The sequence below is a fragment of the Salvia miltiorrhiza genome, chromosome 6 (genome assembly GCF_028751815.1).
Source record: "Salvia miltiorrhiza cultivar Shanhuang (shh) chromosome 6, IMPLAD_Smil_shh, whole genome shotgun sequence".
Taxonomy (NCBI): domain Eukaryota; kingdom Viridiplantae; phylum Streptophyta; class Magnoliopsida; order Lamiales; family Lamiaceae; genus Salvia; species Salvia miltiorrhiza.
Genome location: NC_080392.1, coordinates 4,024,080 through 4,051,633, shown reverse-complemented (window position 1 = coordinate 4,051,633; position 27,554 = coordinate 4,024,080). Strand labels below are relative to the sequence as shown.

Here is a 27,554-nt window from a genome sequence, read left to right as displayed (position 1 = left end):
AGAAGCACAAGACTCCACGTGGACGAACACCACGGGCACCAAAAAAGTAAGGGGCCCGACAAAGAAAAGGGAGTCATGTGACTCAAAACAGGAGGACAACCCACTAAAAGAAAAACGACGAAAGTGGGCGGATGATAATGCAGGCCAACTACCCACTAACCAAAGTGGGTAATTCTACAGGAACTCCACTCATCAGAAGAAGACAAAGGATGGTGGAAAAGTTGCTGGACCTCACCAACCATTATCGCAAAAAGATAAAGGAAGGTTCAACTCCATCCATGTGAAGGCACTAACTAGTGTCGGCAATAATGGCCGACAAAAGAAGGTGGCTATCACCATCCAAGCAAGCTGGCCACGAGGAAGGAATCCAAGGCCAACTACCGAGCAATAATAGAGGGGTCCAAACCTCTATATAAACCCAGGCTCTGGAGAGAAGAAGGCATCGAAAAATCAGAACACATTTTCACACACCACTTCCTCTCTCTAGAAAATTATCTTTGTAATTTTTAAATTTAGTTTTCAAAGTTTTTTCGTTTTAATTTTAGTTTTCGTTTTCTTTTATGTACACAAGTATTAGCTACTATAGGTAGCTAAACAAGTTAGTCTCCTCCCTAGGGGAGAATTTTATGAAATAAATTAAATTTTATATAATTCCTCTATAAACACTTTGTTTACGTCCAACTATTCCGGTTGAGTAGAAATATTTTCTTTAATTTTCCAACAAAGTATTGAGTCGACACTTAGTGAAGGAGAAGAGTTGCAACCATCTCTTGCGAGTGTGTGGTTGGTGCGTGCCGGGTGGGCAGACGAGCCGTAAAACGCAACAAGACCGACTCCTGAAGAAGACCAGTCGACAAAGGTATAATGTTGGTTTAAATTTAAGAATTATTTTGAAGTGTTACGGAAGCATGTTGGGCCTGATTAATCTATAAAACTGAAACTGTTTCATGATGAATATGTAGAGGATTTGTTAAAGGGTAGTTTTGTCATTAATTATGAATTGGGTATGGTTGATTTATGTTTTGTGGAAGTGGGTATTTTTGATAGATAAGTTATGAATGTGGGTATTTTAAATTTTGACCCTATTCCATCTGCCTTAACTTGAAGTATTCATTTTTTATTTTTTGATCATTTTATATTTTGCTCCCTCTGTCCCATTATTTATGACACATATTTTTTTTGGATTATCCCAATTAGAGATGACAATTTATCCGCGGGTAATGGATACTCGCGGAAACCCGAACATATTACGATGGATTTGAGAGGCATTTGATATCCACGAATCGTTTCGTAGTTGCAATTCACTATCCATTTAGTTCGTGGGTATGAGTTTGGATACTTACTATCCATACCCGCGAAACTCGTTTATCCGCGAAAATACCCGTCAATTACCCGTGAAATACCCGTCAATTACCCGTTAAATTTGTAATAAATTTATGATTAAATTTTATTTCGTGGGTATCCAATGGATAGTGGGTGGTGGATATCCGGCGGATAGTGGGTGGCGAGTATCCGACGGATAGTGGATGGTGGGTATTCGATGGATAGCGGGTGGCGGATACCCGACGGGTAACGGGTTCGCGGATACCGACGGATAGTGAGTACCCGCGGGTGGCGGGTTTGCATACCATTTGATATCCATGGATAGTTTCGTGGTTAAAAACCACTATCCATTTAGTTCATGGGTATGGGTATGGGTATGGATAGTCACTATCCGTACTCGTCGTACCCGATTGCCATCCTTAGTCCCAACCTACATGACACATTCCTATTTTTAGAAATAATGACTCATTTAAGCATTAAAATTAGCGTTAATTACTCTTAAAAAATCGGTCCATAATTAACTCATTTTTACGGACTTGAAAACATTTCCAAAATTGATGCCTTTTGTGCTCTCCTCAATTTCGCCGCACTGAGGATTAACCCTAATTCTACCTCTTCTCTCTCTCTATCTCAAACGTTCCACCTGAAACCTCTACTCTTCATCATCATCCTCTCTCTCGTCGGATTTCTTGGGTTCCGTCGGTCGACCTCTCTGCATTCGTCTCTCACCGTGCCCGAAAATACTTTCGCCATATCCCCCGAAATCCCTATAATTTTAACCTATTGATTTCACCGTTCCCTATTTCTTTTCTGAAAATATTGTCTGAGAAATTTGAGTTTCTTTTGACCGTGATTTGTTTGATTTCACCCATTAAAAAAATAAATTTAAAATAATCATAATTAAACAATCATATAAACTTTTCACAACTAATTAATTTCAAATTCATTTGTTTTAATATCAAATTAAAGATATTTTCACAACCTTTAATTTAACATTCATATTGAATATTTTTCAGGAATCAAAATTTATATAAAAAAAATGATGGAAATAATTAAGAGAAAATTTAACGGTAAAGAAAATTCTTTTTTATTATACACGGATTGAGATATTTAAAAAAATTGAATCTACATATCAATAAAAATAGTACAATATGCAGTGATTGAAGTCTTTTATAGAACGCACCTCCCGAAACCCCCATTCCCAAAACTGTCGTCATACAAAAGCATTGAAATTTGCTTTAGTAGGTATTTAAATTTAAATAGAAGAAACTCACTCGACTCAGCTGAAAGGTTCATTTCGTCGTCATTGATAAAATATAAATTTCTTATGGCAAGTAAAAGAAAACATTAGCAGCTACATTCAATTAAGTGTCCATTCAAACATGCAGAGAGCCACTATACGACATCTACTCCAAGGTCTTAAGAAGCCGAAATAAGCCTGCTGCTTCTCTGATCCTCGAGAACTCGATGCAGAACGCTTGCACTTCGATGAAGATGTCATTCACTGCAAAAACATTTCACACATGTATCACAATGATATAGAAGAGCCAGCAGCTAGCAGTCGAATATCCAGCCAACCGAGACCCAGTCATTTGATAACTATGTTCCCATGGACAAGAGGAGGGAACTAACAGTACGATCAACTTTCAGCTTGCGCTATCTACATTTTTTATCCAGTGCGCCCTTTCATAAATCTCGTTAAAGTATAGCAGAACAATCACTACTTATCTGCCCAATTTGTTACCTAAGCGTCTTCATTATCTAGTTATGCTATGGCAGTATAAAGATACTCAATCGTGCATCTTATCAACCATGCAAAGAGAACGCCCCTTAAGAGTAGTACCAAGTATAGAACTGTGAAGCCATTTGATAATGCATAGTAGTATCATGTTACAAACTGCTTACCATTGATTATTTTGTTTCGGATTAAACTTTGCAGAAAAACACAAACCAGTCTCACAAGTCTGTTCTGCATGTACCTATCCTGGAAGACAAATGATTTCTTAGTATTATTAGTTAGGGATCCCAGCTATGAAGATGTAAACAGTATATTATATTTCAAGAAAAAAGAAAATTAAAAGAATAGTAAGTGGTAGAACTACAAACCTTGATACCCTGACAAGCACTTATACAGTTCGAAATATAAGTGTGTAAGAACTCCGTAGGAAGTTCAATTGTAGTCGTCAGCCTGTTTACAACTTCCATTGAATGAAGACTCATCTCCATATTTACAAGAACTGTAAAATATCTGAAAGTAGGAAAGAGAAATTGCAAAAAAAATTGTAAGCACTGAAGCAAAATAATACTGAACTCTTATCAGTCAAAAGCCAAAAGCAACGAGCAATATCATACTCTGATATTTCAGGAGAATTCACCAACTTAATCAGAACTTCCACAGCAATCATGGGATTATTCTCCACTAGGTCCTGGAGAAAGTGTTAGATTACCGGTAATAGGCCAGAACCGCATTTTCATTCTGAAATAACACCCTTACAGAAAAATGACATACCGGGAGCTTTTTAGGTGTTAGTCCACAGTGATATACAAGCTTCGGGTCATTCGCCAACTCCACCAGCACTTGCTGAAGGAAAAATATATATCAAGCACATTTAAATAATTCCACGGTATCCACAACTTCTTTGAACAAAATAAAGGGTTCAAGTAGAGGATAAACCATTATGTTTATGTTTGAAATGACCTAAGTACAATGTGTATAACTCTTAGTCTACATAACTAAGCGAACACTTGCTAACATATTTCTGTCTTAGTCATCATGATGAACTAAACATAAATTACTGGCTATATATTTTGAGTGCCAGAACTATAAGGTAAAAGTAGCTTCAGTTTTTACAGCACTCACTCATCATGATTTAACACCCGAGACACAATACATTGCCCATAGTTTGTAACAAAGACCTTCAAAATCATAGTACCTCTTGTTGCACAGGAACGAGCGGCCCCTTCAAAGCTTTTGCAATTAAATCTCTTACAGCAGCTCCTCTACTAGTATCAGCACACATCCCATAGTCCCATAAAAGCTCATGGTTCATATCGGGGTTCAGCCACAATAGCTGCACAAAACCAGAAGATCTTTTTAAAAAGCATACAGTTATTGAACGTCTCATCAGCTAACAGTTGTTAGTGCTTGCACATTACCTCTCCATCCATTACTGGAAGCCTTGGAGGGGGCGGCCTGATCCATTGTGGACCTAGTCCGTCCAGAGAGAGAGAGGACAACAACCCAACTACTGTCTCTTCTCTATTCCCAGATCCAATTTTAGATGTAACTCCAGGCTGTGCATCAAACCTGAAATGTGAATTCCAATACCAAGACAAAGAAAAACAGTTAATTGTAAACGATTATGTGGAGAAATCGTGCTGTTGTGAAGAATATCACAGTAAAATCACGCAAAGTCACTAGTAAGAGTCATACTCAGATGAATTACTATCACATCCACGGGGTACATCAGGATCAGGTACTATATTTTTCACAGAGTTGTCCTTGAACAAGCATTTAAATGGTTCTGGCTGTATTTTGCCACAATATTGTTGCTGCAATTGCTCACGTTGTGGAAAGGACTGGAAGTTTAAAGGAAATGGAAAATTATAATGGATGTGTTGAAGTAAGAGATAAAAAGGACTATAACAACTATATTTTCCCAGACAACATGAGTGGCAAAAGAACTGGCTACAGGCAATAATTATATGCATGGACTGGAAAGTCAAATCCATCTACACTTACATGTGATGAAAGATCAAAACTATTTATGTAATCGGCTGCGGATTGCTTGAGAAACTGCATGGAAGAAGCTAAAATCACTCACAGAAAGTGGATAAAGAAAGAAAGCAGCTTCAGCGAGTACACTATACATTCTCAAATGCATGTGAACTTGACATTTCAATGGGAGGCCTTTTCCCAATGCAAGTATGGAATGACTTACTCGTTTAAATTGGAAACATCTGAATAAAAATAAAACGGGCGAAACCAACAAGCATAAGCATAAAATTGATAAAGTTGGAACTACAGCAAGAGAAATGATTGAAGAACCTCTCGACCATTCACACTGGTAGAGCTCAATAATTGAAGAACAAATGCCCTTTCATACTTTTCAGCTACATCATCACATGCTGCCTGCAAATTGACAACACTGTGAAGCAAAACTATAACTGATGCTTAAAACAGATTTCATCAACAAACAAATAGAAGTATCAATTTAAGTACAATGTCAGGTAAAAAGGTAAAGATTTGCTAAAAAGTGACATAACATTAAGTCGTTGGAAAGTTGAATTTGAACAGAAATGAAATATTTAACACACTCGGAGAACAATTTATATGATCAAAGTATTGAAAACTGAAGAGTTTATAAGCTGCAAAGAGCAAACTTTCATAAATGTAGAACTATGAGAAAGGGTGTTCTGAAAATTGTGAGAAAAATGTCTCATCTTGCAGTGAAAATAATAGAGTGATGAAAGATATTTAGAAAGCAATAGACATCTCTACACAACTACAGAAGTAATGACAAAGAATAAGCATTGCTACAGAAAATAGTTATGTAAAAACAAAGCCTGAAAGTTTATGCAAATTGACATGCTAAACTTACATCAACAAGCCTGGATACGAAGGGGTTTGAAGAAGGCTGCTGTGATGAATATGCTTGATGAATGATGGCAAACGCAATCAACCGCTGAGTTGGATTTAGAAAATTTTCCTGCAATAAAACAACTGAAAACTTTAGCCTACATTGCACAACATGCATTTTAATGTTTCAATAAGTGTCCAAACATGATACACAGACGCCATATTGTGCAGCTCATATCCAAAAGGTAAAGAGGAAATTAAAAATTATATGCACACAAATATTTTTAAAAAAGGAGGCTGATATCAACAACTATTGCACGTAAGAATTAGTGGCAAAAGTCATTACAAAGAGCTTAATTAACTCAGAACTCGCCCACTCCGTGGCTTGCTGAAAAAGTACACTTTTCATTCGAACAATTACAACTTCTAACTTGAGCAAAATAGTCGGAAAACTTAGTCCTGTTCGCAAATAAGACCTCCAAAAGGTAATCCAATTCTACAAATTATTTCGGCTAATCGTGAATATTAGAAGTCAAGCGACCAGATAAACATCGTAATCAATTCAATTATCGCCAAATTAACAGAGAACAGTGGCAACGGAAGAATTTGAACAAAAATGAAAGTGAGGGATAGAAAAACCCTAACCTTGGGGTCAGTAGTGAGGAAGTCGAGGGCGGAGCAGGCATAGAAGTGCAGAGAGCGAGGGAATTTGGAGTTAAATTCCGCCACGATCTCGTCGAAGGTCTTGTCTTCGCCGGCGCTGAGCAGCCGGAGCAGCTTCCCACAGTCTTCAAACCCCAACATCTTCAGTGAAATCCAAGTCAGAGAGAGGGGAGCTGATGAAATTCTTATTTTGCGACCCACTCACAACGAAGAATAAATTGCAATTATTTCCCTAAACTTTCTCGACTCTATCGCTTTGGGCCTCTATATTTTCACTTTTTAATAACTTCACAACTTCTACTAGAGCTGGCAAAATTGACCCGGCCCGACAGACCGGCCCGCCCACCTATATTTTGGATTGGGTTGGACTTTATAAAATAGAGACTCGAAAAAACTCGGGTCTAAAAAGCCCGTTGTTAGCCCCTTGATAGTGGGAGCCAAGACGTGCCGAGTGAGAGGTACGCCTCGGCATGATGGTTAGCTCTGGAGAGCAGAGCAGACCAGCTCTGGAGGCAGAGCCGAACAGCTTTGGAGGCAGAGCATATTAGCTCTGTAGGCAGAGCAAACCGGATCGAGAGATCAGAGCAGACCAGCTCTGCGAGGTCAGAGCAGACCAGCGCGGCGAGGTCAGAGCAGACCAGCTCTGGAGATGAGCTCTGGAGATGTTGATGGCTGGATCAGTGGGAGCAGAGTGAAGCAGTTGCTGGGCGCCAACTGCCACAACCTACGATGGGTAGTTTTGAGTTAGTGGGGCGAAAAACTGCCCAACAGTTAGTCTCAGCCGTGTAGACGATTTTTACCTAGTGATGGAGGTTGTCTATCACATTTATTTATTGTAATTGGCTGTGAACGTGCAGGGGTAGAGTGTGTGCGCGAGCCTTGAGCATAGAGATAGGTCCTTGTAATTTTATTGTGGGAATAAAATTAAAGGTTGGGGCGTGGTGTTCCCGTAAATCGTTGTGTGCTTAAGGTTGTTCATGTAAATGTCCGCTGTGTGTGAACTTTGATTCGTGCATACATTCGAGAGCCTCATACATTCTAAGTGTCAAACGAGTGTTGGTGAGGGAAGAAGCTGGTCGGATTGTGGAAATTCGGCGCTGCACGGGGCGAAAAATTCATAGTGAAGGAAGACCCTGTGACATTTGGTATCAAAGCCAGGTTTAGTTGGCTCTGGTGCGTATTGCTGCTGTCGTGGAGATGGTGCAAGCGTGGGAATTTTCTGCTCTCGAAGAGAGGGTGCTGAGATTGGAAACGGTGCTTGGGAGGACCCCGAAGGTCTCAACGTCGGCTGGACTTGAGACCATCTTTGGTCAGATTGCTGCGATCAAAGAGTCGGTTGAAGCGATACGCAAATCGATGGAAGGCTCTCCTAGATTTGTTGAAGGTTGAATCGTGTCGTGCGAGGAAGAGGTATCTGCCTTGACGCAGGCGGTCGACATCAAGATCGAAGAGCTGTTGGACGAGTTGCGGCTCGTGAAGCGAGTGCTCAGAACGGTGGAGCAAGGCAGGCCGGTTCCGAAGGTTCGAGTCCCGGAGCCCAAACCTTTTGAAGGCACTAGGAGTTCGAAGGAGTTGGAGAATTTTCTGTGGGACATGGAGATGTATTTCAAGGCATCTCATGTACCCGATGATGAGAAGGTGTCGATCACTAGCATGTACTTGACGGGTGATGCGAAGCTTTGGTGGCGTTCGAGACCAAGTGTTGGTGCTGGTGGCGATCAGTTGGAGTCTTTGACGTGGGAGGCGTTGAAGCGTGAGTTGAAGGAGCAGTTCCTTCCGGGAAATTCTTCGTGGGTGGCGAGGGATGCATTGCGAAAGTTGAAACACACAGAATCTGTCTGTGACTCTGTGAAGAAGTTCAGTTCGCTGATGTTGGACGTGAATTACATGTCGGAGGCGGACAAATTGTTCAGCTTTATGGCAGGATTGCAGCCGTGGGCTCAGGCTGAGGTGAGACGGCAGGGAGTTAAGGATGTGCAGTCAGCCATAGCTGTTGCTGAGGGGTTGGTTGATTTCAGGCCGGTTGGTGATTCCCACGAATTCGAGAAGAGGAAGAAGGATTCGAAAAAGGGGAAGGAGAATGAGAAGTCCGGCGAGGAAGTAACCAAAGCGCCGGAAATGGCAGCAACAGTCCCAAAGAGATATCGGGGATGTTTCATTTGTGAGGAAATGGGCATCGAATGAGGGATTGTCCGAAGCGGGTGAATGCGATCGTTGCTGAAAGTGCCAAAGACAGCAAGATCGGAGCTAGGATGAGTCCATTGCAGTTGATGTCTGCAATTCAAGTTGAGTCCAAGAATGAGGCCGATCAAAGAGATGGTGGTGACAGGGAGATATCGGATGAGGCCATAATTTGGTTCGGTAGTATTTCATAGGAGGAGCTCAGATCAGGGGGTTTAATCCCATCAACGACGAGGACGTCGTCTGGTTTTGGTGGGGGTGGTTAGTTAGCCCCTTGATGGTTGGAGCCAAGACGTGCCGAGTGAGAGGTACGTCTCGGCATGATGGTCAGCTCTGGAGAGCAGAGCAGACCAGCTCTGGAGGCAGAGCAGATTAGCTCTGTAGGCAGAGCAAACCAGATCGAGAGATCAAAGCAGACCAGCTTTGCGAGGTCAGAGCAGACCAACGCGGGGAGGTCAAAGCAGACCAGCGCGGCGAGGTCAGAGCAGACCAGCTCTGGAGATGAGCTCTAGATATGTCGATGGCTGGATCAGTGGGAGCAGAGTGAAGCAGTTGCTGGGCGCCAACTGCCACAACCCACGATGGGCAGTTTTGAGTTAGTAGGGCGAAAAACTACCCAGCAGTTAGTCTCAGCCGTGTAGACGGTTTTTACTTAGTGATGGGGGTTGTCTATCACATTTATTTATTGTAATTGGCTGTGAACGTGCAGGGGTAGAGTGTGTGCGCGAGCCTTGAGCATAGAGATAGGTCCTTGTAATTTTATTGTGGGAATAAAATTAAAGGTTGGGGCATGGTGTTCCCATAAATCGTTGTGTGTTGCTTAAGGCTGTTCATGTAAATTTCCGCTGCGTGTGAACTTTGATTCGTGCATACATTCGAGAGCCTCATACATTCTAAGTGTCAAACGAGTGTTGGTGAGGGAAGAAGCTGGTCGGATTGTGGGAATTCGGCGCTGCACGGGGCGAAAAATTTAGAGTGAAGGAAGACCCTGTGACACCCGCCCAGTTAGCCCACCGGACTAATCGGGCTTAGGGGCTAAAAAGCTCGCCCGTTCATTCTTTAAAAAAAATAGATATATCATTTTATTTACTTTACCTCTTATTTTTCCCCCCTAAAATCGTTTAGTCATTCCAATTTAAAAGCATGTGACCACTCTATAAAAGAATTGGGTACACAAATGTCACCAAGTTGATGAAGCAGAGCAAATTCATACTTGGATTATATACTGCGAACTTACATTTGACATTTTATTTTGCTTCAAATTTGCTTTAATTTCAAAGCTCTGATTTGTTTCAATTTGCTTTGAATGTCTATGCAATTTAACATTTTATTTTGTATTTTGTTTTAACAGTTCTTTAGTTAATAATCTCGTAAGCTGGAAGAATATTATTTGTAACATGAATTGTGGATGCTACGTCGGGTTGTGAACTATTGTCTATGATGGATGCCTACCAAGGGTACCACCAAATAAAGATGCACCCGACCCGGGCGACGTTATTAAAACAGCCTTTGCGGTATGTGCAGGAGTTTTCGCTTGGTTAAGCATGCCTTTTGGTCTCAAAAATGCTGGAGCCACGTATCAAAGAATGATGGATCAAAATTTTAAGGACCAACTAAAAAAGAATGTCTCAATTTATGTGGACGACATGTTGGTCCGCAACATCACATGTGGCCGATTTGGAAGACATCTTCTCAGTTGTTCGAAAAAACAGGCTCATGCTCAACCCCTGCAAAATGCACTTACGGGGTGCAATCGGGAAAATTTCTGAGATACAAAGTCACACTAGAGGGGAACAAGGTTAACACAGATAAAGTTAGAGCCATCTTAGACATGACTGCGCCGCGAGACATCAAGAAAATCCAGACGCTAAATGGGCGGATAACAGCGCTGAGCCGATTCATTTCACGATCGGCAGAAAGAAGTCTCCCTTTCTTCAGGATCTTGAGGAAAGGAAGCCATTTTTTAGTGGACTAACGAGTGCCAACGAGTCTTCGAAGATCTTAAGGCTTATTTAACAGAGCTACCAACCCTGACAAAGCCAATACTGGGGGAGCCACTATACTTATATATCTCCAAGGGAGTGGAGTCTCTAAGTTCCGTGCTGGTAAGAGAAGATAACGGGCACCAAACATCGGTATATTTTGTAAGCAAGATAATTCAAGGGGCAGAGCTGCGGTACACAGTGACGGAGAAAACGGCATATGCCATCATGATCACAGCGCGGAAGTTACGACCTTATTTTTTGTCACACAAGATCGTGGTATGAACTATGTTGCCTTTCAAGCAGATCTTAGGAAGGCCAGACTTAGCCGGGAAAAATTCAATTCCTGCTTGAAGTGTCATGGTTAACCGAACCAAAAATCGGTTCGGTTTTCGGTTACCGTTTTAAGCGCTAATCTGTTCCGCTTAACCAGAAAACCAGTTCGATTATAACCGAATCGGACGATTACCACCCCTAGGCCGAGTGTTCTACCCTAGGTCATTTTTTTATTTCGAAAATAGAATTCTTGGGGTAGTATTAAAATTCAAAACAATAGTCTGACTTTCGAAGCCCTCCAGACACCCAATTCTGCGTCTTTCGATAGATAATTAATAGAGGGATTTCTGGCCTTCGGGCTCCAACGGGCCGCCTTGCTTTATTGCAGAAACTAGCAAACACACAAAAAGCTCCAGATTAAAAGAGAGTCTGGTTTCATGGCACCTAGCAAACTGGGCCTAAATCGGATAATAGGAAAGAAACTATTCAGGCTTTGTCGTGAAGATAAAGAAAGCTGATTCCTCACTTTTTCTGATTATCCATTTTAACAATCTTCGAAGATTACTCACTGCCACTTTTGATATATTTAAATCTATTAATTCTCCTTTCGAAAAAATCTATTAATTCTTGCAACTCAAACTTAAGATTTACAATTGAGGGTTTTTAGCTAGATATTTTGTCCCTAGGTGTGCAGAAGATATTTCGGTATTTTGACTTTACAAAAGTATCAATAATATTTGGAACTTACAAAATTTTGACTTTACAAACGTATCAATAATATTTGGAACTTACAAAAGCTCGTATTTGAATAGCCTTAAATGAATAGAGCTAGTCGCAAGCTATTTGAGATTCGATTTTAGAAAGAATTTGTTCGAAGCTCGATTCAATAGTAAATGAGCTGAACTCGAGCCTAACCGTACTCAGACTCGTTGAAAACTCGTGAACATATATGTTTGAATTCGCTTTGTTTGCAAATATATTTGCAAGCTTGTTCACGAACCTTTAATCAAACTAGTGTACAAATCTTGAATGAGTTCGACTTCGAGTAACATATTAATTAAGATCAAGATAACATTTTGAACATTTATCAAACTTTTTGTAAGTTTTTAACGAGCTCGAGCTCGAACATCATGTATACGAACATCTAACGAATCAAACTCGAGCTCAAGCTCGAATTTGACACTATCAAGTACCACGCAAGTTGAACTCGAGCCGAGCTCAAATACTCGAATATTTAAACGAGTCGAGCTCGAACCTGTTAGTATTTGATTCGCCTCGTTTACGACCTTATTTTGATTAGTTCATGAGTTTTTTGCTTCTTTCTTTTTTCCTTCTATGACGAGGGAAACTTGTAGCCGCTATTAAGATGCGCAACCATTATAACGTGCAAATTACATATAATGGGTAAACTATATTTAGAAATTGAAAATTAAGGTCGTTGAAATTCGAACTTGAACTTTTGACCTTTAGAATACTCATTCAAAATGAACCGATCCTCTCTCTTCGTAATTTTGATTTTCAGGTTGGATAATAGCAACATTTGCATCTCTTCGAACTCGAGTAACAGAAAATCTTGGTGAAAGAAGTCAGGAAATCAGTAACATTATACGAACTCAGAATTCATAAATCAACTAAACTGCTGCTGATTGCAGAATCTGTTTCAAGCAACATGGAAACGAAAATAGCAAGTGAAAATGAACTTTCAATTGAAAGAATCAATCTAATTAATTTCAATCTGTAACTATTACATAGATGAATAACTAAAATACAGCCTCTATCTCTGGCTATGACTAATGAATTGATTGAACAAAGCCTATATATATTTAGCAGTGTTATATATCTAAACAACAAAACTTTGCCATTCATGTCGACGAATTCTTCTTCCCTACACTCCTGCAGGAATGGTGAAACTAACTGGATAACGCTGCCTACTACTCTCCGAAGAAACCTGCCTCGGCTTCTTCATTGGCCGAGTACCCTCGCCATTGATGATCTCTTCCTCCTTGAGGTTCATCTCAATCTCCTGAGACGTAACCTCCTCCTCCTCCTCATCCTCGGCATAATCTTGATCATCTTCAGACCAATAACTGAAGGAGGCGTCGTCCCAATCATCCTCGCTCTCGCTCTCACTCTCACTCCCACACACCAACAAGATAGACTCAAGCTCATCCAAATCTTCAACTTGGCCATATTGTGGAACATATGCATCATCATCGCCCAAATCTTCAAGAAAGGGGTGAAGCAGCAGCATATCAGCCGTCAATCTATACATAGACTTCCTAACAAAGCAGCCTTTGAGGAAATCCTTAGCCTCCTTGGAAATCCCATTGGGAATCCTAGGCGACTCCCGGCCTTCGCCAATCTTCCTAATCAGATCATCTCCGGTCAGCTCTGCATCCTCGCTCCACGGGGGCTTCCCCGTGAGCATCTCCAGCACAATGCAGCCGAGCGCCCAGACATCAGACGGCGCCTCCTGCAGATTCTCGGTTACAGCCTCGGGGGGCAAGTACATTGGCGTCCCCCTCCAATACGGCTCCATCTTCCTCTTCTTGCTCTGCTCCGCCCTCTTCGCCAGCCCAAAATCCCCAATCTTCGCCCTCAGCCCCCGGCCCCGGGCATCCGGCACCAGCAGGATGTTCTCCGGCTTCAAATCGCAATGAACATACCCAATGCTGTGAATGTGATTCAAACCTCTCAGAAGACATTTCACAAACACCTTGGTTTCGAATTCGGGGAGACCCTTTCCCCCCGAATTCCTGATCCTCTGAGCTAATGTCCCGCCGGAGCCGTACTCCAACAACAGATTGAACACCATGGCGCCGCCTTCCCCCACCGTCGTCTCCTCGCCGAAGCACCTGATTATGTCGTTGCAGCCTTTGACATTGCTCAGAACCTCCCTCTCCTTCTGAATCGAACCAGATGCCGAAACCTCCGCCGATTTCACAGCCATCACAGAAGGGAAACAGCTGTATTTCGATCTCGGATTCCTCAAACTAGCCAAATAAACACACCCAAAACTCCCTTTTCCGATCACTGGACCCCTAATCCACGCCACCCCATCTCCATATTCATTCCCAATTTCTTCTCCCTTGACAACCATTCCTCCAAATTTGGGCAAAGCAGAATTTCTGAATTGGGATACTAAACAATTTCGGAGAGAATTGCGTGGACGGAAGAACAACGGGGACAAAACTCAATTCAGTTGATGAGCTTTTTCCCCTCTTTTCTCTTTTTTTTTTTTCGTTGAAGTAAGAATGTTTATTTAGGGTTTACAAAAAAGAATGAACAAGTGGTGGAGGGTTTCTTTGCGGTTTCTTCTTGTGTGGGATTTGTGAAGAATAAAACACAGCCGCGTTTCGTTGATGGGTGGATAAAAAAAAATTAACAATAATAATAATAATAAGAGGAAAGAAGTTGCGCATAATGTCGAATAGAATGAAAAATAGGTTTTCCGAAATCAGAATATTGTATAACAGTAATAACGGTCGTGTCGCTCTTTTTACATTTACGCTGTTTGACGAGTTGGTCAGAATCTTCTAACTCGGTCGTATTTGGACTCCTCTTTAGGAAGTCAATAATTCGGCTCTTGCCAAATTCTGTAATTTGTCAAACTCTCCATTAATATTAATGCCCCTGTATCTATAATTTGGGAGATTCGTTTCTTTGGCTACATTTTTTCTTTTTTTTGATCGGACAAAGTCATGTTAATTAGTGTTAATATTTATAGATTCTGATATATGTTGCAGTTAAGATTCCATTGATATTTAGTAACTCGTTTGGCGCTCTAAATTATTTACATGTAATACCCTCACTTCTAGTGATATACTCCATCCGTCCCACTGTATGTGAGACCTTTTTTTTGGACACGAAAATTAAGAAAAATGTATTTTATTTATAAGTGAAAAAAGTGAAAATGTGTTTAAAAAGTAAAATATTTACCAAAAAAGGAAATAGTCTCACTTACAGTGGGTCGCCTTAAATAGAAAGAGTCTCAGATATAGTGAGACGGAGGGAGTATTTGAAAAACATATGTCCACTCCTAATAAATAATCAATTTTAAAATTGTATAGAAAAATAAGGGGTTATTGCCGGAAAATACATGTAGTTTATCAATTTTCTTGTTTATAACATGACCTTATAATTTGACCAATAAATACATCAATTTTCAATTTAATCGCAATTATAACATGACCTTATAGTCTGACAAGAAAATACACAAAGTTAATTTTAATTTAATCTCAATTATAACACGAACTTATTTAGATCATTGTTCATCGTAAATGTATTAATATTTATTGTAATTTCATATAATTACATTGTTATGTATAAAATATTGTTAATTGATTGATTTAGTTTTATAAAAATTAAGTTAGATGATTAATTATTTTATATTAATGGTTGCATTATATATATATAGATATATATATATATATTTATATTTTCACACATGCATATATATAAGTTTGATTTTAATATTATCTTAATATATTACATATATAATAAGTATTTATCTATTTAAATTATGAAATTATAAAAAATATTAACCAATAAATTAGAAATATATAGTTGCGTGTAAAATGTTAAAATCAAATTTATATACATGCATTTGTGTGTTAAAAATGTGTGTGTGTGTATATATATATATATATATATATATATTATAGGTGTGTGTATTTTTAAATCATCAATATAATATCTTGATATATATATATAGGGGGCCGCTCCAATGAGACCCCCTAATTTTATTGAGATTTAGGGCACGATCTGGTGCGTTTATTTTATCAATCCTATGGCTGATATTGTATCTGGAGGGTGATTTTTTTTCGCAGGGTTCGAATCCTGGAGGGAGCACAATATTTTAAATTTTGTTATTCATTAGTAAATACTGCATTGTTCATCAGTATATAAGGCCCTGTTCATTAGTATATATGTCTTATTCATTACGAATTTTTTAAATTTTATTTTTCATCAGTATATACATCTTGTTCATTAGATATACGTTTTGTTCATTAGTATTATATGTCTTATTCATTGTACTCATGTTACAGGAAAAATAGGGGGTCTCACTGGAGCGCGCCCCTATATATATATATATATATTATGAAATAATTAATATAAAATAATTAATCATCTAACTTATTTTTATAAAAATAAATCAATCAATTAACAATATTTTATACATAACAATTTAATATCAAATAATAAATATTAATATATCTATGATGAACAATAATATAAATAAGGTCATGTTATAATTGAGAATAAATTGAAACTTTGTGTATTTTCATGTCAGACTATAAGATCATGTTATAATTACGATTAAATTGAAAATTGATGTATTTTCTGGTCAAATTATAAGGTCATGTTATAAACCAAAAAATTGACAAACTACATGTATTTTCCGACAATAACCCTGAAAAATAAAATAATGTTAAACTTCATATTTTCTACTCCCTCTGTCCCACGAATCTTGAGTCACTTTCCTTTTTCGGTCGTCCCACGAATCTTGAGTCATTTCCTTACATGGCAAAAAAATTCCCGTTTATTCATCTTTTTTCACCTACGTAACCACAATTAACACACTAAATATTACTATTTACTTAATGGGAAAAGGTGCAAATTGGCCCCCGAAGTAGTAGCCCCTATAGCGTATAACCCCTCTTACTCACTGTGTGTGCAACTAAACCCCTGAACTCTGAGAAAAGGGTGCAAATTCCCCCCCTCTGACTAACGGCTGTTAACGACGTTAGGTCAGAGGGGGGAATTTGCACCCTTTTCTCGGAGTTCAGGGGTTTAGTTGCACACACAGTGACTAAAGAGGGTTTTACGCTATAGGGGCTATTACTTCAGGGGCTAATCTGCACCTTTTTCCTTTTTTTAATTAACTCTCATCTCTCTCACTCAGCCCTTTTTCTCTCTCGGCCACTGCACCGCCGCTAACGGTGGTTGAATCAACAAGTTGTAGGATCATCTTTTATCAGCAACACGAACGATTAATCCATCAAATCGACATTATATAGAAATAGCGAAAATAAGGAGGTTATGATCGTTATATTGTGAGAGGCGTCAAATTTGGCGATGGCGCCGACGCCTTGCCAAACATCACAAACTCGCGAAGCTTCGAAGCGGCAAGCTTGCTTCTGCGGCGTGATTTGGGGGCGACCTTCGCACTGTCTTTTGTTGAAGCAAAGCACAGAGGACGACCGCAAGTTTGAGAGAGAGCAGTCAGTGGTGATGGAGAGCGTGCGCGGCGCTCTTCGTTCGAGATTCGAGCGGTGGAGGCAGCCGGTGCTAAGGTTCAATCCTTCGTCCTCTTCAGAGGAGAATCGAGCAGGAGACGGCTCGCCGGCCGGGTGCGGCTGCACTGGAGCCATGGATTGGCTGCTTGCTGGCCTTTTAGCAACGGTGGCGGCGATTTCGCCGCATTTGAGAGAAAGAGGCGACTCCTCATCGAGAAAAGCTAGGGCTCGCGATCTGTAACAGATTGAGATAGAGAGCATGTGGTGGGTGTCGTTGGCGGTAGGCGGCCGGTTTGCCGGATATCGCGGCGGCGATTTCGGACCGAAGGGGGGAATTAGGGCTCGCCCTTGACGTTGAGCGTGTGCAGCCGAGAAAGCTCCGGGGTTTAGGGCCCAGGAGATAGGGAAAGGGGCGGCTCCCTCGGCCAGCCTCGCCGGAGCTTAAATCAGCGGCGGCGGCGATCAGATTTTGGAGGAGGAGGGCTTCCTGTTTTTTTTGTGCGTGACTTTTTGAGAGAAAAGAGAGATGAGAGATAATTTAAAAAAAAAGAAAGGAAAATGTGCAGATTAGCCCTTGAAGTAGTAGCCCCTGTAGCGTAAAACCCCCCTTAGTCATTGTGTGTGCAACTAAACACCTGAACTCCGAGAAAATGGTGCAAATTCCCCCCTCTGACCTAACGTTGTTAACAGCCGTTAGTCAGAGGGGGGGATTTGCACCATTTTCTTGGAGTTTAGGGGTTTAATTGCACACACAGTGAGTAAGAGGGGTTATACGCTATAGGGGCTACTACTTCGGGGGCCAATCTGCACCTTTTCCCTTACTTAATTTTCGTGCCGAAAAGAATTGACTAAAGATTCGCGGGATGGAGGGAGTATTTATTGCATTATTTTTTAGCAACTCTTTCGGCCCTCAAGATTATTTACATGTAATACTTCTTTCGTTTACTACAAATGTTTTATCTGAACAAATATAGGTTGCCTAATAAGCAACTAATTAATGTCAGAATTTTATATTAAAAAAAATGACGTCAAATTTTATATTTTATGCTTGTTTTCAATGCAGATTCTTTCGTTGTTTAGTTTTCCTTACATTAATCGAGGATTAAAAAAAAAAAAGTAAATTAGTCCACTTTCTCGATGTACGATTTTTGACGATAAATTAATTTGGCAATATATTAAGATTATTGAGGTGTTTGACTACTCGATCAGTATGTCAAATATTGATTATAGCAATGGATAAATTTGTCCAATTAGTAACCTCTTCCCTTGATCCATCATCCACAAGTTGGTGTAGCTATGTTGGTGGATCTTGTTAATTTGAAGAAAATTGTACAAAAGATAATAGTAATTAATAAAAGGTAAACGACACACATGTTTAAAAAGATAATAATAATAATAATAATAATAATAATAATAATAATAATAATTATTATTATTATTATTATTATTATTATTATTATTATTATAATAATTTCACTAGATGTGGAAAGTGAAGAATAATTTAAATAAAAGATTTCTCTAAGATATAAAAATTATTAGAAATTAAAGTCAAAGTATATGTGTGAAATTATGCCCTAAAATCTAGTATTTGGATACATGTACTTGTCTCGAACTCGACCAAAAACGGTTCTCGAAAGAAAAAAGAAAAAAAACTAGACCATAAAATAATTTTGCTATTCGTCTATGTAACAGTCTCATATCACAATTTCTCTAATTAATTAATTATTTGAACTAGGGAGGTCATATATTATTTATCACCCTAAAATTGGATGAATTGTGTACCCTCCAATCCAATTAATTTTATCTATCTTATCCACCAAATCAAATGTCCTCTTAAAATAGTCGAAAAAGCATATGTAACAACTACAAATGCTTTTTACGAAAAAAGAAAATACTAAGAAAACTAAGTAAGAGAGTTCGTTCACAAAAACTCTTTTTCAATAAAGTGGATACAAATTTTAAGAAAAATTAATTATGTATTTAATAAATAGAGAGGAAGTTCCACAATTTAGAAAAGACTAATAGTTAGTAGATTTAATTCTATGGTCCATTAGTGACTATATAAATAAATACGTGAATATTTTAAAATCGATAGCGTTTATTTTAAAAAAATGAGCATGAAGAGTTTTTATAGATGAACAAAAATGAAAATTAGAAAGAGTTTTTGCGTAGGGAGTGAGTAATATGTTTGGACAAATAAAAATAATTAGAAAGAGTTTTCGTGTAGGAATGTTTGGACCATATATATATACATAATTAAAAGTAAATATATTGTTGATACCTTGAATTGAGACATAATTTTATTACATGTGACAGTGATTAGCAGAATCATGTGCCGCCAAATGTGAACGTGATCTGATCTATTTACAGCTACAGACGGCGGTAAGCTTTGTGTTTACCATATGCGTGTGGGCCTAATTGTATATGGCATACATAATTAAGTAGTAATTAATTAGTTGATTATCCTTAACGTGACGATGTGGTTTTCTTCGCTGTTATATCCTTCAAATCTAACACGTGCCTTATTTTTTGGACAATCTCATTTTATGATTTGATAATCCTCTCATATTCAACGTTTTCTTGTAGAATTATTCCAACCTAGGGAGATTCTAGAGTTGGCTCTCCAAGTTGGTGATTTAGGTTTTGGAAGTGCTTTTTATATATTGATTTTTTTTTATTTTTTTAATGTGATGGTGCTAAAGTGTGTGTGTAAATATATATATATATATATATAGGGTGTGGTTCTAGGGAGAACTACATTATTTGTGAGAACGTGAGAACCATCAAATCTAATGCATTCACTGTAAAAAATAATGCATTCGCTGTTAAAATTAATGCACTCAAAAAAATAAAAAAAATTGCTATCTTCAGGATTCGAACCCAGGATCTGTATTCATCCAACAAGATGATGCATCCACCGTAGATCTTGATGATCGAATGGCTGAAAATGGTTCTCCGTTCTTTTTTTATTTATGGTTCTTTCCTGAACCTCTCCATATATATATATATATATATATATATATATTATCTTTGCAAAACTTAATTGCAACCATACTTGTTTATGTTTAAGGTCCATTTAATCTAAAGGCATTAAATATTATAGAATATTATGATATATAATAAACTCCCATCGTGATATACAAGACTGCACAACAGTGAATTCGAACACAAGATCTCAGGCTTTGAGTATTAACCACTTATCATTAGGTTAACACAAGCACACTAGAATGCAGCCATACATGTGTGTGTGTGTGTGTATATATATATATATATATATTAGTTATAGTGAAAATACTATTTTTCGTGAGAAATGAGAATACTCTATAAGTTAATATATAGTATTGCATAAATTTGCTTATAACGACTGAACAATAATATTTAGTTAATTGATGAAATTAAGTAAGAATTAAATACGTTCAAAATTAATATATGAAAGGGTTCGTTTTAATAAGTCATATAAAAAATCAGCTGCTGTAACAATAATGACTAAGAGTCTAAAAATGACTAGAATAAAATAAAATATTTAGACATGTTGCTAGGTCCAAATGAACTGGATGATCAGTTGTGATGGCCATACATTTCCCCCAAACTCACCTCTTTATCGGCCATATAACTAGAGGCATTGATTGACCCCAATTGTGGGGGGCCTCTCTTGTCTCGTATTTTTGTTATTTCTTTCTTTACTTACTTGAAAAAGATTAATAATAAATTTTCATTTATCTTATGACTCCAATTCCTAATCTATTAATCGAAAGAGAAACTCTATCAACAAAATTATTTTTTATGAATGAAATAATTATTAGAATTGTGCCCATTAACTCCTATATATGTGGAGGCCAATATGACACATCGACCACTACAACGTGGACAATAAATAAATCATATTGAATTGGAGCCTCCTCTAATACTATATTAGAATTGAGTCAATCGTACTTTTGAAAGACTTTATAAGGGGAGAGGGTACTCTACATTGAAGAAATAGTCATTATCAAATTAATGTGAAACATAAATGGTGGTTTTGACAATAATGAGTGAGTTCTTAAAAGTTTGAATGTATGATATGTTGATATACATAATACAAGTGTCAACTTCAAACTATTAGGTGCATTTATTTTGGTTGTAGAACTTTTATATATATATATATATATATATATATATATATATATATATATAATATATTATCATATGTTTATTAGAGACGAAAAAATGAGAAAATGTTGGATAATATTTTCACACCACTACCCAAAAATAATATTATCCAACATTAGAGAGAAAATGAGTGAAAAGAAGTTGTCCGAGAAAATATTCCACCCTACCAGAAAAAATTCTACTCCCTCCATCCCACAAGAATGTGCATCATTTTTAGTGGCACATGTTTAATAAAATGTTAGATGAGTGTATTAGAAGTGGAGAAAATGATCCATTTATAAAGTAAGAGTAAGAAATAAAGAGTTAGTGATGAAATAGTGTCCAAAAATGGTAAATGCACAGTCTTATGGACGTCTTAGAATAGAAAAAAATGCACACTCTTATGGGACAGAGGGAGTATATCATAATAAATATTTGAAAATAATGAAAGAATAATGAAAATATATATTTTCTTTTATTTTTCATCAAAGTAAGCACCTTTATTAGTAGAAACAACGGTAGACACTAGCAAAACAGATGTTTTTTTCTTGCTTTGATAGACCATTGGGAAGGTAGTTATGAATTTGTGTATGTGAATGTGATGATAGACCATTGTCCTTCTTAAGTAGTCACTACTACAAAAATGCACATACATAACATTTCATACACGGTTTTTTAACCGTTATGTATGATCGCATTTTAGAAAAAGATAACGATTTTGACAAAAAACCGTTAACTATATAGCGTTGTCCATAAACTTAGATAACGGTTTGAGTTAGTCCGTTATGTTTGTGCGTTATCTATTAGTTATATACATGACGGTATTATAAAACGTTAATCCGACCGTTATCTATGAGCATCTTTTTATAACGGTTATTCCGACGTTACGAAAAGCATCTTTTTATAACGGTTATTCCGACGTTACGAAAAACGTTATATATGAGTTATATATGAGTGTCATTTACAACGGTTTATTAAACCGTTATTTATCAGCGCTTTGAAAACTGTTATGTATACACATATTTTTTTAAAAACTTATATTATATTTAAAAATAAATAAATTATTCTAAAATCTGAATCTATTTTTAAATATAGACTTTGAAAAATTAAAAACTCATACTCCTAACATTTTTTTTGTCAATAAATAACAGTTATATAAAATCTAAAAACATTATTTGTAAATATAGACTTTGAAAAATTAAAAACTCATAACATTTTTTTTTTCATTAAATAATAGTTATATAAAATATGAAACATTATCAGCGCTGCGCCCCCCCTCCCCCCCCCCCCCCCCCCCCCCCCCAATTCGCCACCCCTGTCATCTGCTATCCCTAGGCGCCGCTACTGCATCGCCTGCCACGCTGCGCCGCCCCTCTCGTCCGCTAACCCTAGCCACCGCGACCAGCTTCGCCTGCTCATCGCCGTCCCTCTCGTCTGCTAACCCTAGCCACCGCGACCAGCGCTACTTGCTCGTTGCCGCCCCTCCACCCCCGCCCAGCACATCCGCACCCTCATCCTCGACAAGGGTCGAGTCCTTGAAACCGAGCAGATGTTCCGCGAAGCCGACGAGAAATGGCCGGTTGTTATCCCCGATCACGAGCTTCAGCAACCCTTCACGGGAATTAAGGTATTTTTCTTTTCTAATTTCTGTTGGGATTTTGCTATGATTTTTCTTTTCTAAATGCCAATATATTAAAGTAGCCACTTGTATATTTATGAACATAAATGTAAGGAGTTTTGTGATATCTTTTCTCGCATCCCATTTTACTGTGCATTTTATTGGGACCAAAATGATAGCCCAAAAACATAAAATTTATTTAAACTAAAATTAAATCATCAGTGGGCCTTTGAGAAAAGCCCATCAAAATCAACCACAAGAAAAAGCCCACTCATTTCTTGAGGAAAGGGAAAACCGAGCACAAGTAAATAAAGGCAGAGCACCTAATTTACAGAAGAAATTGCTTCTCAAATCTCTTCAGCATTTCAAATTCTGCTACATAAATTACAATGATGAATGTAAGCTTATACTCTTCTACATTTCCGGTCGTGTGATTGCAGTAGATTGATGCTATTATTATTCTCTTAAATTTCTGATTTTTTTTCCTCTTTCCCCCTCTTTGTTTTGGGTCAAATGCTTGCAGTTAGCCGATTCAGCTCCAGCTACGAACAATTTGATTGCCTCCGAAGCCGATTCTCAAAGAACTCTGTATGATCCTCATGGTTTATTTACATGCGAAGATCTGATAATAATTTTCTTAGGAACTAGGGTTTAGCTGTCCCGATTTTGATTTTTACAGTAAACTCTACATTATAGCATGTGGAAAGAACCGTACTTTTTGTTTTTGATTTCTGGTGTAATTTGTAGGTTAACATAATTCGAGCAAGTTCTGCTTAAATTATATGTTTCCGTGTGAATGGCTGGATGTATTGGAAAATGTGATGATGGTTATTATTATTATTTATTTATTTTTGTGTAGGTACCCATATGTTACAGGTACCTCAGTGGTTGGGATTAAGTACAAAGATGGAATTCTCTTTGCTGCTGATATGGGAGGTTGGTTCTGAAGCATGCATAATTTTTATTTGTGAAATTTATGTTTATTAGATTGTTTATTTGTTCAAGTAATTGATATTTAGCTGAGTGATGTGAGTTTTGTTTGGTTTGTTTGAATGACTAAATGCCTAGGGCTCAAGAATATACTCCTAAGTTATGAAACTCAACTTGTATTGTGGATGAAATGCAGTCGAGTACCGTAGAAATAACTTTTGGTCTCTAGAAACAATAAAGCTATTTTGATCTCATTTTTCGTTTTCTATTGATTCGAGACCTTTCTTTTTTTCTTTTTCTTTTTTTCTGTGAATTTCTGTTATGGCCATCATAGAATCCAAGTCATTAGTTTGAAAGCTTACATTTGTACTAGATATGGTGTAATTCATGATGTAGTTGCACAATAGGTTCAGGGTAGAATTTTCCCTGTTACGTAGTATGACTTAAGCAAAAACTTTAGAGGGGGTGCTCTACTTGATCTTGTTCCTCATAGTCCTAGTGATGCCTAGCTATTGAAAAAATATGATGCTGATCTCATAGTTTGCTTGTAGTTCTCTGGTTGATTTTATTATTTTGGTCCACTAGTACATGGTAATTGCTTTTAATAGCTACTTAGCCTACAATACTTATTCATCACGCTCTTTTGTGATAGGTTCATATGGGTCTACCCTTCGTTACAAGTCTGTGGAGAGACTAAAGTCAGTGGGGAAACATTCTGTTATTGGTGCTAGTGGCGAGATCAGTGATTTCCAGGAGATCATGCGATATCTTGATGAGCTTATGTAAGGCATCTCTGTGACTGGGAATACCCATTGAACTGGCTCCTGTTTTATATACTACTTTAGTTTTCTTGGACTGCTCACATTGTTTTAGGGTAACTGGATATTTATGACTTGTTGATTTGCATGTTTTGTGAATTTAGCTTGTACGATAACATGTGGGATGATGGCAACTCCCTTGGTCCTAAAGAGGTGCATAACTATCTGACAAGGGTGATGTATAATCGCCGTAATAAGTTCAATCCACTATGGAATTCACTTGTACTTGGTGGTATCAAAAACGGACAGAAGTATCTTGGAACAGTATGTATTATTTCTAAGTTCTCTATCACATGTTACTGAACTTTAGTTATAGCCAGGGGCTTTTATGTTTCTTGTTAAATAATTTCAGGTTAGCATGATTGGCGTACATTATGAGGATGACCATGTTGCAACTGGATTTGGGAACCACCTCGCTAGGCCAATTCTCCGTGATGAATGGCATGAGAACTTGACATATGAAGAGGGTGTGAAATTACTGGAAAAATGCATGCGCGTGCTTCTCTACCGCGATAGATCAGCTGTCAACAAACTTCAGGTACAGTTCATCTGCCATGAAATTTAATTTGGTTACTCTATATTTGTTGTATGGTTTAGGCTGCTATTATATAAACTAATACATTTTCTTTATGTGTTAAATGTTAATGACAATGCTTCTTTTCACTAGAAAGGTCTAATTAGTATATTTAGATCTTAAATCATTCTATTTGATTTCATGGACCATCATATTTCCAGTATATTCGTTGTTTTGAAAATCCATTATAAAGTATTAATATTTTGTTGGTAAGAAAGTTATGGTTATGTTAGTTGGTTCAACCATGCTGTACATGTTGACGTGCATCTCGTGCACGTACATATATATAATCTTATTAGGCTGTAATAGTTGATGATATATATATCAGTACTATATTTTGATCTTGTTTTAACTAGTGATAATCCATGTATATGCTTGACTAGACAAAAGATCAAATTAAAAGGTCAGAAAATCAATACCATAATTACACCAACTGCGAATAAGAAAACTGTAGGAGCTTGTCTGTTTCGGCTTTTAAAACACATTATAGAACTACCAGTTAGGATTTTTAATAGTTTAGATAACTTGAAAACAATGTTCTCAATTCTACCTCTCGCTTTATAGAAGTGACATCAGCCCACAATAAAATTGATTCCTAGATTCTTACATAATATTGATTCCTAGATTCTTACATAATATTGATTCCTATTCAAAAACTGTCAATAGACTTTATTTCTAATAAAGGATATTGGTTCCAGATTGCAAAGATCACAGAGGAGGGCTTCACACTTTCTCAGCCATACTCTTTGAAGACCTTCTGGGATCTCAATGCTTTCAAGAATCCCACCCTGGGCGCTGAGGGTTCGTGGTAGTTCCATCGGTTCTCAAATACATTATGTGGAAAATTTGCTGCAGGTTTCTCTTGTATTCGTATCGTTACTTAAACCGAGTTGAACCTTTCTTGTTATGTTGACATACATCTAGAAACAAATTTCGTAAATTTGTTAAACCATGATTTCATGTGCGTGTTTCGTTAAGAAGCATTACTGATTTTTGGAGTTGTGTGTTCCTACTATTTGCAACATTAATTGCTTCATGGAAATCAGATATGATTGATGTGCAACACATCCTATTATATGATAGATAATGTATATATAAAACACATCCTATCCTATCCTATCCTATTATATATATATGAAACACCAGTTTTTGTTCTCGCCAATTTTTCTCTTTCCTTACGCTATGCATTTTTTCTCTCTCCTCTCTCTATCACACATTTTGTTTTTTTCACTATTTTTTTTTTCATACAATTTCTCTCTCGTCTACTCTCTTTCATACTTGAGTGATTTTCTTTATAAAAAAAAATTGATATATGAAAAAATATTCTATATGTATCTTAAATTAAAGATAAAGACAAGATTTTTAATTTGGTATAAAAATCATAAAATATGAATTTGAAACAAATAAGTTATTATAATTAAAAAATTTATGATAATTATTTTTCTCTCTCGTCTTTCTTTTTCTCTATTCTTTTATATTTTTATCTCTTCCTTTTTTGCACTATTATTATTGTTGTTATTATATCGTAATTGTTTTATTGTAATTTAATAATTTTGTTATTATTTTTTTCTCTCTCTCCCTCTTTACTACAAAAAATCTTTTATCTTTCCTCTTTTGATAAAAAACTAATTTAGAATGAATAAGTTATGATTATTTAAAGTTTTAAAATATAGTATTTTGTTCTTTCCTTTCTATTTTAATGAGTGTTAATATTCTCTTTAATGACATGTTCACTTTTTTCTATATATTAATTTAATTATTTTTCTTTTTTTCCTTTTTGTATTTTTAGATAAAAATAAGTAAATATCGTGTGTTTGTGTTTACATATATTTTTAAATTATAATAGTTTTAATGTAATAGATGTGAAGGAATATATATTGGTTCATTTTATAACTCTTTTTTAAAAATAATTTTTTTGTATTAATGTTAAAAGGGCTAATTGCCTGTAAATTCCTAACGTTTCCACGGAATTGGTTTTTGCACCTTTTTTTATTTTTCTTCTTTTAAATACCTAACCTTTCCTTTTTGTCTGGTTTTTGTCCGATGACCGGTTTTTTTTCACGCCGGCGCCGGAATTGATTATGTGGCAGCCGGAATTAACACTGTGGCAGCCGGAAATTGACACCTAGGCTTATTATTGACATGTGGAAAAAAAATAATAAAAAAAAACAAAAAAAAAACACACACATCATCATCTTCCCCAGTCTCCCCCACCCCCAAACCCTAATCTCCCTTCCCCCACC

The 27,554-nt window shown here is 37.2% G+C and overlaps 3 protein-coding genes across 5 annotated transcripts; 1 reads left to right on the top strand and 2 right to left on the bottom strand.

Annotated features, from left to right (window-relative positions):
* Positions 1 to 2,602: 2,602 nt before the first annotated feature.
* On the bottom strand, positions 2,603 to 6,815 carry LOC130988047 (uncharacterized). The gene is made up of 12 exons (XM_057911793.1): positions 6,548 to 6,815; positions 5,925 to 6,032; positions 5,372 to 5,455; positions 5,066 to 5,119; positions 4,757 to 4,902; positions 4,480 to 4,630; positions 4,257 to 4,394; positions 3,833 to 3,904; positions 3,676 to 3,749; positions 3,430 to 3,571; positions 3,229 to 3,307; positions 2,603 to 2,827 (listed from the first exon to the last, which is right to left on the bottom strand). Exons 1-12 carry the CDS (start codon positions 6,704 to 6,706, stop codon positions 2,730 to 2,732), a joined length of 1,305 nt encoding a protein of 434 aa, XP_057767776.1. The 5' UTR covers positions 6,707 to 6,815; the 3' UTR covers positions 2,603 to 2,729.
* Positions 6,816 to 12,693: 5,878 nt separating this feature from the next.
* On the bottom strand, positions 12,694 to 14,433 carry LOC130988046 (mitogen-activated protein kinase kinase kinase 20-like). The gene has a single exon (XM_057911792.1). The coding sequence runs from the start codon at positions 14,102 to 14,104 to the stop codon at positions 12,890 to 12,892; it is 1,215 nt and encodes a 404-aa protein (XP_057767775.1). The 5' UTR covers positions 14,105 to 14,433; the 3' UTR covers positions 12,694 to 12,889.
* An 8,193-nt stretch (positions 14,434 to 22,626) lies between these two features.
* LOC130988045 (proteasome subunit beta type-4) lies at positions 22,627 to 26,309 on the top strand. Of its 3 annotated transcripts, none has more exons than XM_057911789.1 (7): positions 22,627 to 22,998; positions 23,513 to 23,577; positions 23,849 to 23,925; positions 24,572 to 24,701; positions 24,842 to 25,001; positions 25,090 to 25,275; positions 26,010 to 26,309. In XM_057911789.1, exons 1-7 carry the CDS (start codon positions 22,921 to 22,923, stop codon positions 26,121 to 26,123), a joined length of 810 nt encoding a protein of 269 aa, XP_057767772.1. In that variant the 5' UTR covers positions 22,627 to 22,920; the 3' UTR covers positions 26,124 to 26,309. The 3 variants fall into 3 exon arrangements, with proteins under 3 accessions (XP_057767772.1, XP_057767773.1, XP_057767774.1); XM_057911790.1 differs by lacking the exon at positions 22,627 to 22,998 and adding an exon at positions 23,137 to 23,387; XM_057911791.1 differs by lacking the exons at positions 22,627 to 22,998; positions 23,513 to 23,577 and adding an exon at positions 23,209 to 23,387.
* Positions 26,310 to 27,554: the final 1,245 nt, after the last annotated feature.

Coding starts and splice junctions, on each gene's coding strand:
- LOC130988047 (XM_057911793.1), bottom strand. CDS start 6,706: ATGTTGGGGTTTGAAGACTGTGGGAAGCTGCTCCGGCTGCTCAGCGCC. Junction 4,903..5,065: donor GTTTTGATCTTTCATCACAT/GTAAGTGTAGAT, acceptor TTAAACTTCCAG/TCCTTTCCACAACGTGAGCA. Junction 4,395..4,479: donor TTCCAGTAATGGATGGAGAG/GTAATGTGCAAG, acceptor GGTTTTGTGCAG/CTATTGTGGCTGAACCCCGA.
- LOC130988046 (XM_057911792.1), bottom strand. CDS start 14,104: ATGGTTGTCAAGGGAGAAGAAATTGGGAATGAATATGGAGATGGGGTG.
- LOC130988045 (XM_057911789.1), top strand. CDS start 22,921: ATGTTCCGCGAAGCCGACGAGAAATGGCCGGTTGTTATCCCCGATCAC. Junction 24,702..24,841: donor CGATATCTTGATGAGCTTAT/GTAAGGCATCTC, acceptor TTGTGAATTTAG/CTTGTACGATAACATGTGGG. Junction 25,276..26,009: donor CAGCTGTCAACAAACTTCAG/GTACAGTTCATC, acceptor TATTGGTTCCAG/ATTGCAAAGATCACAGAGGA.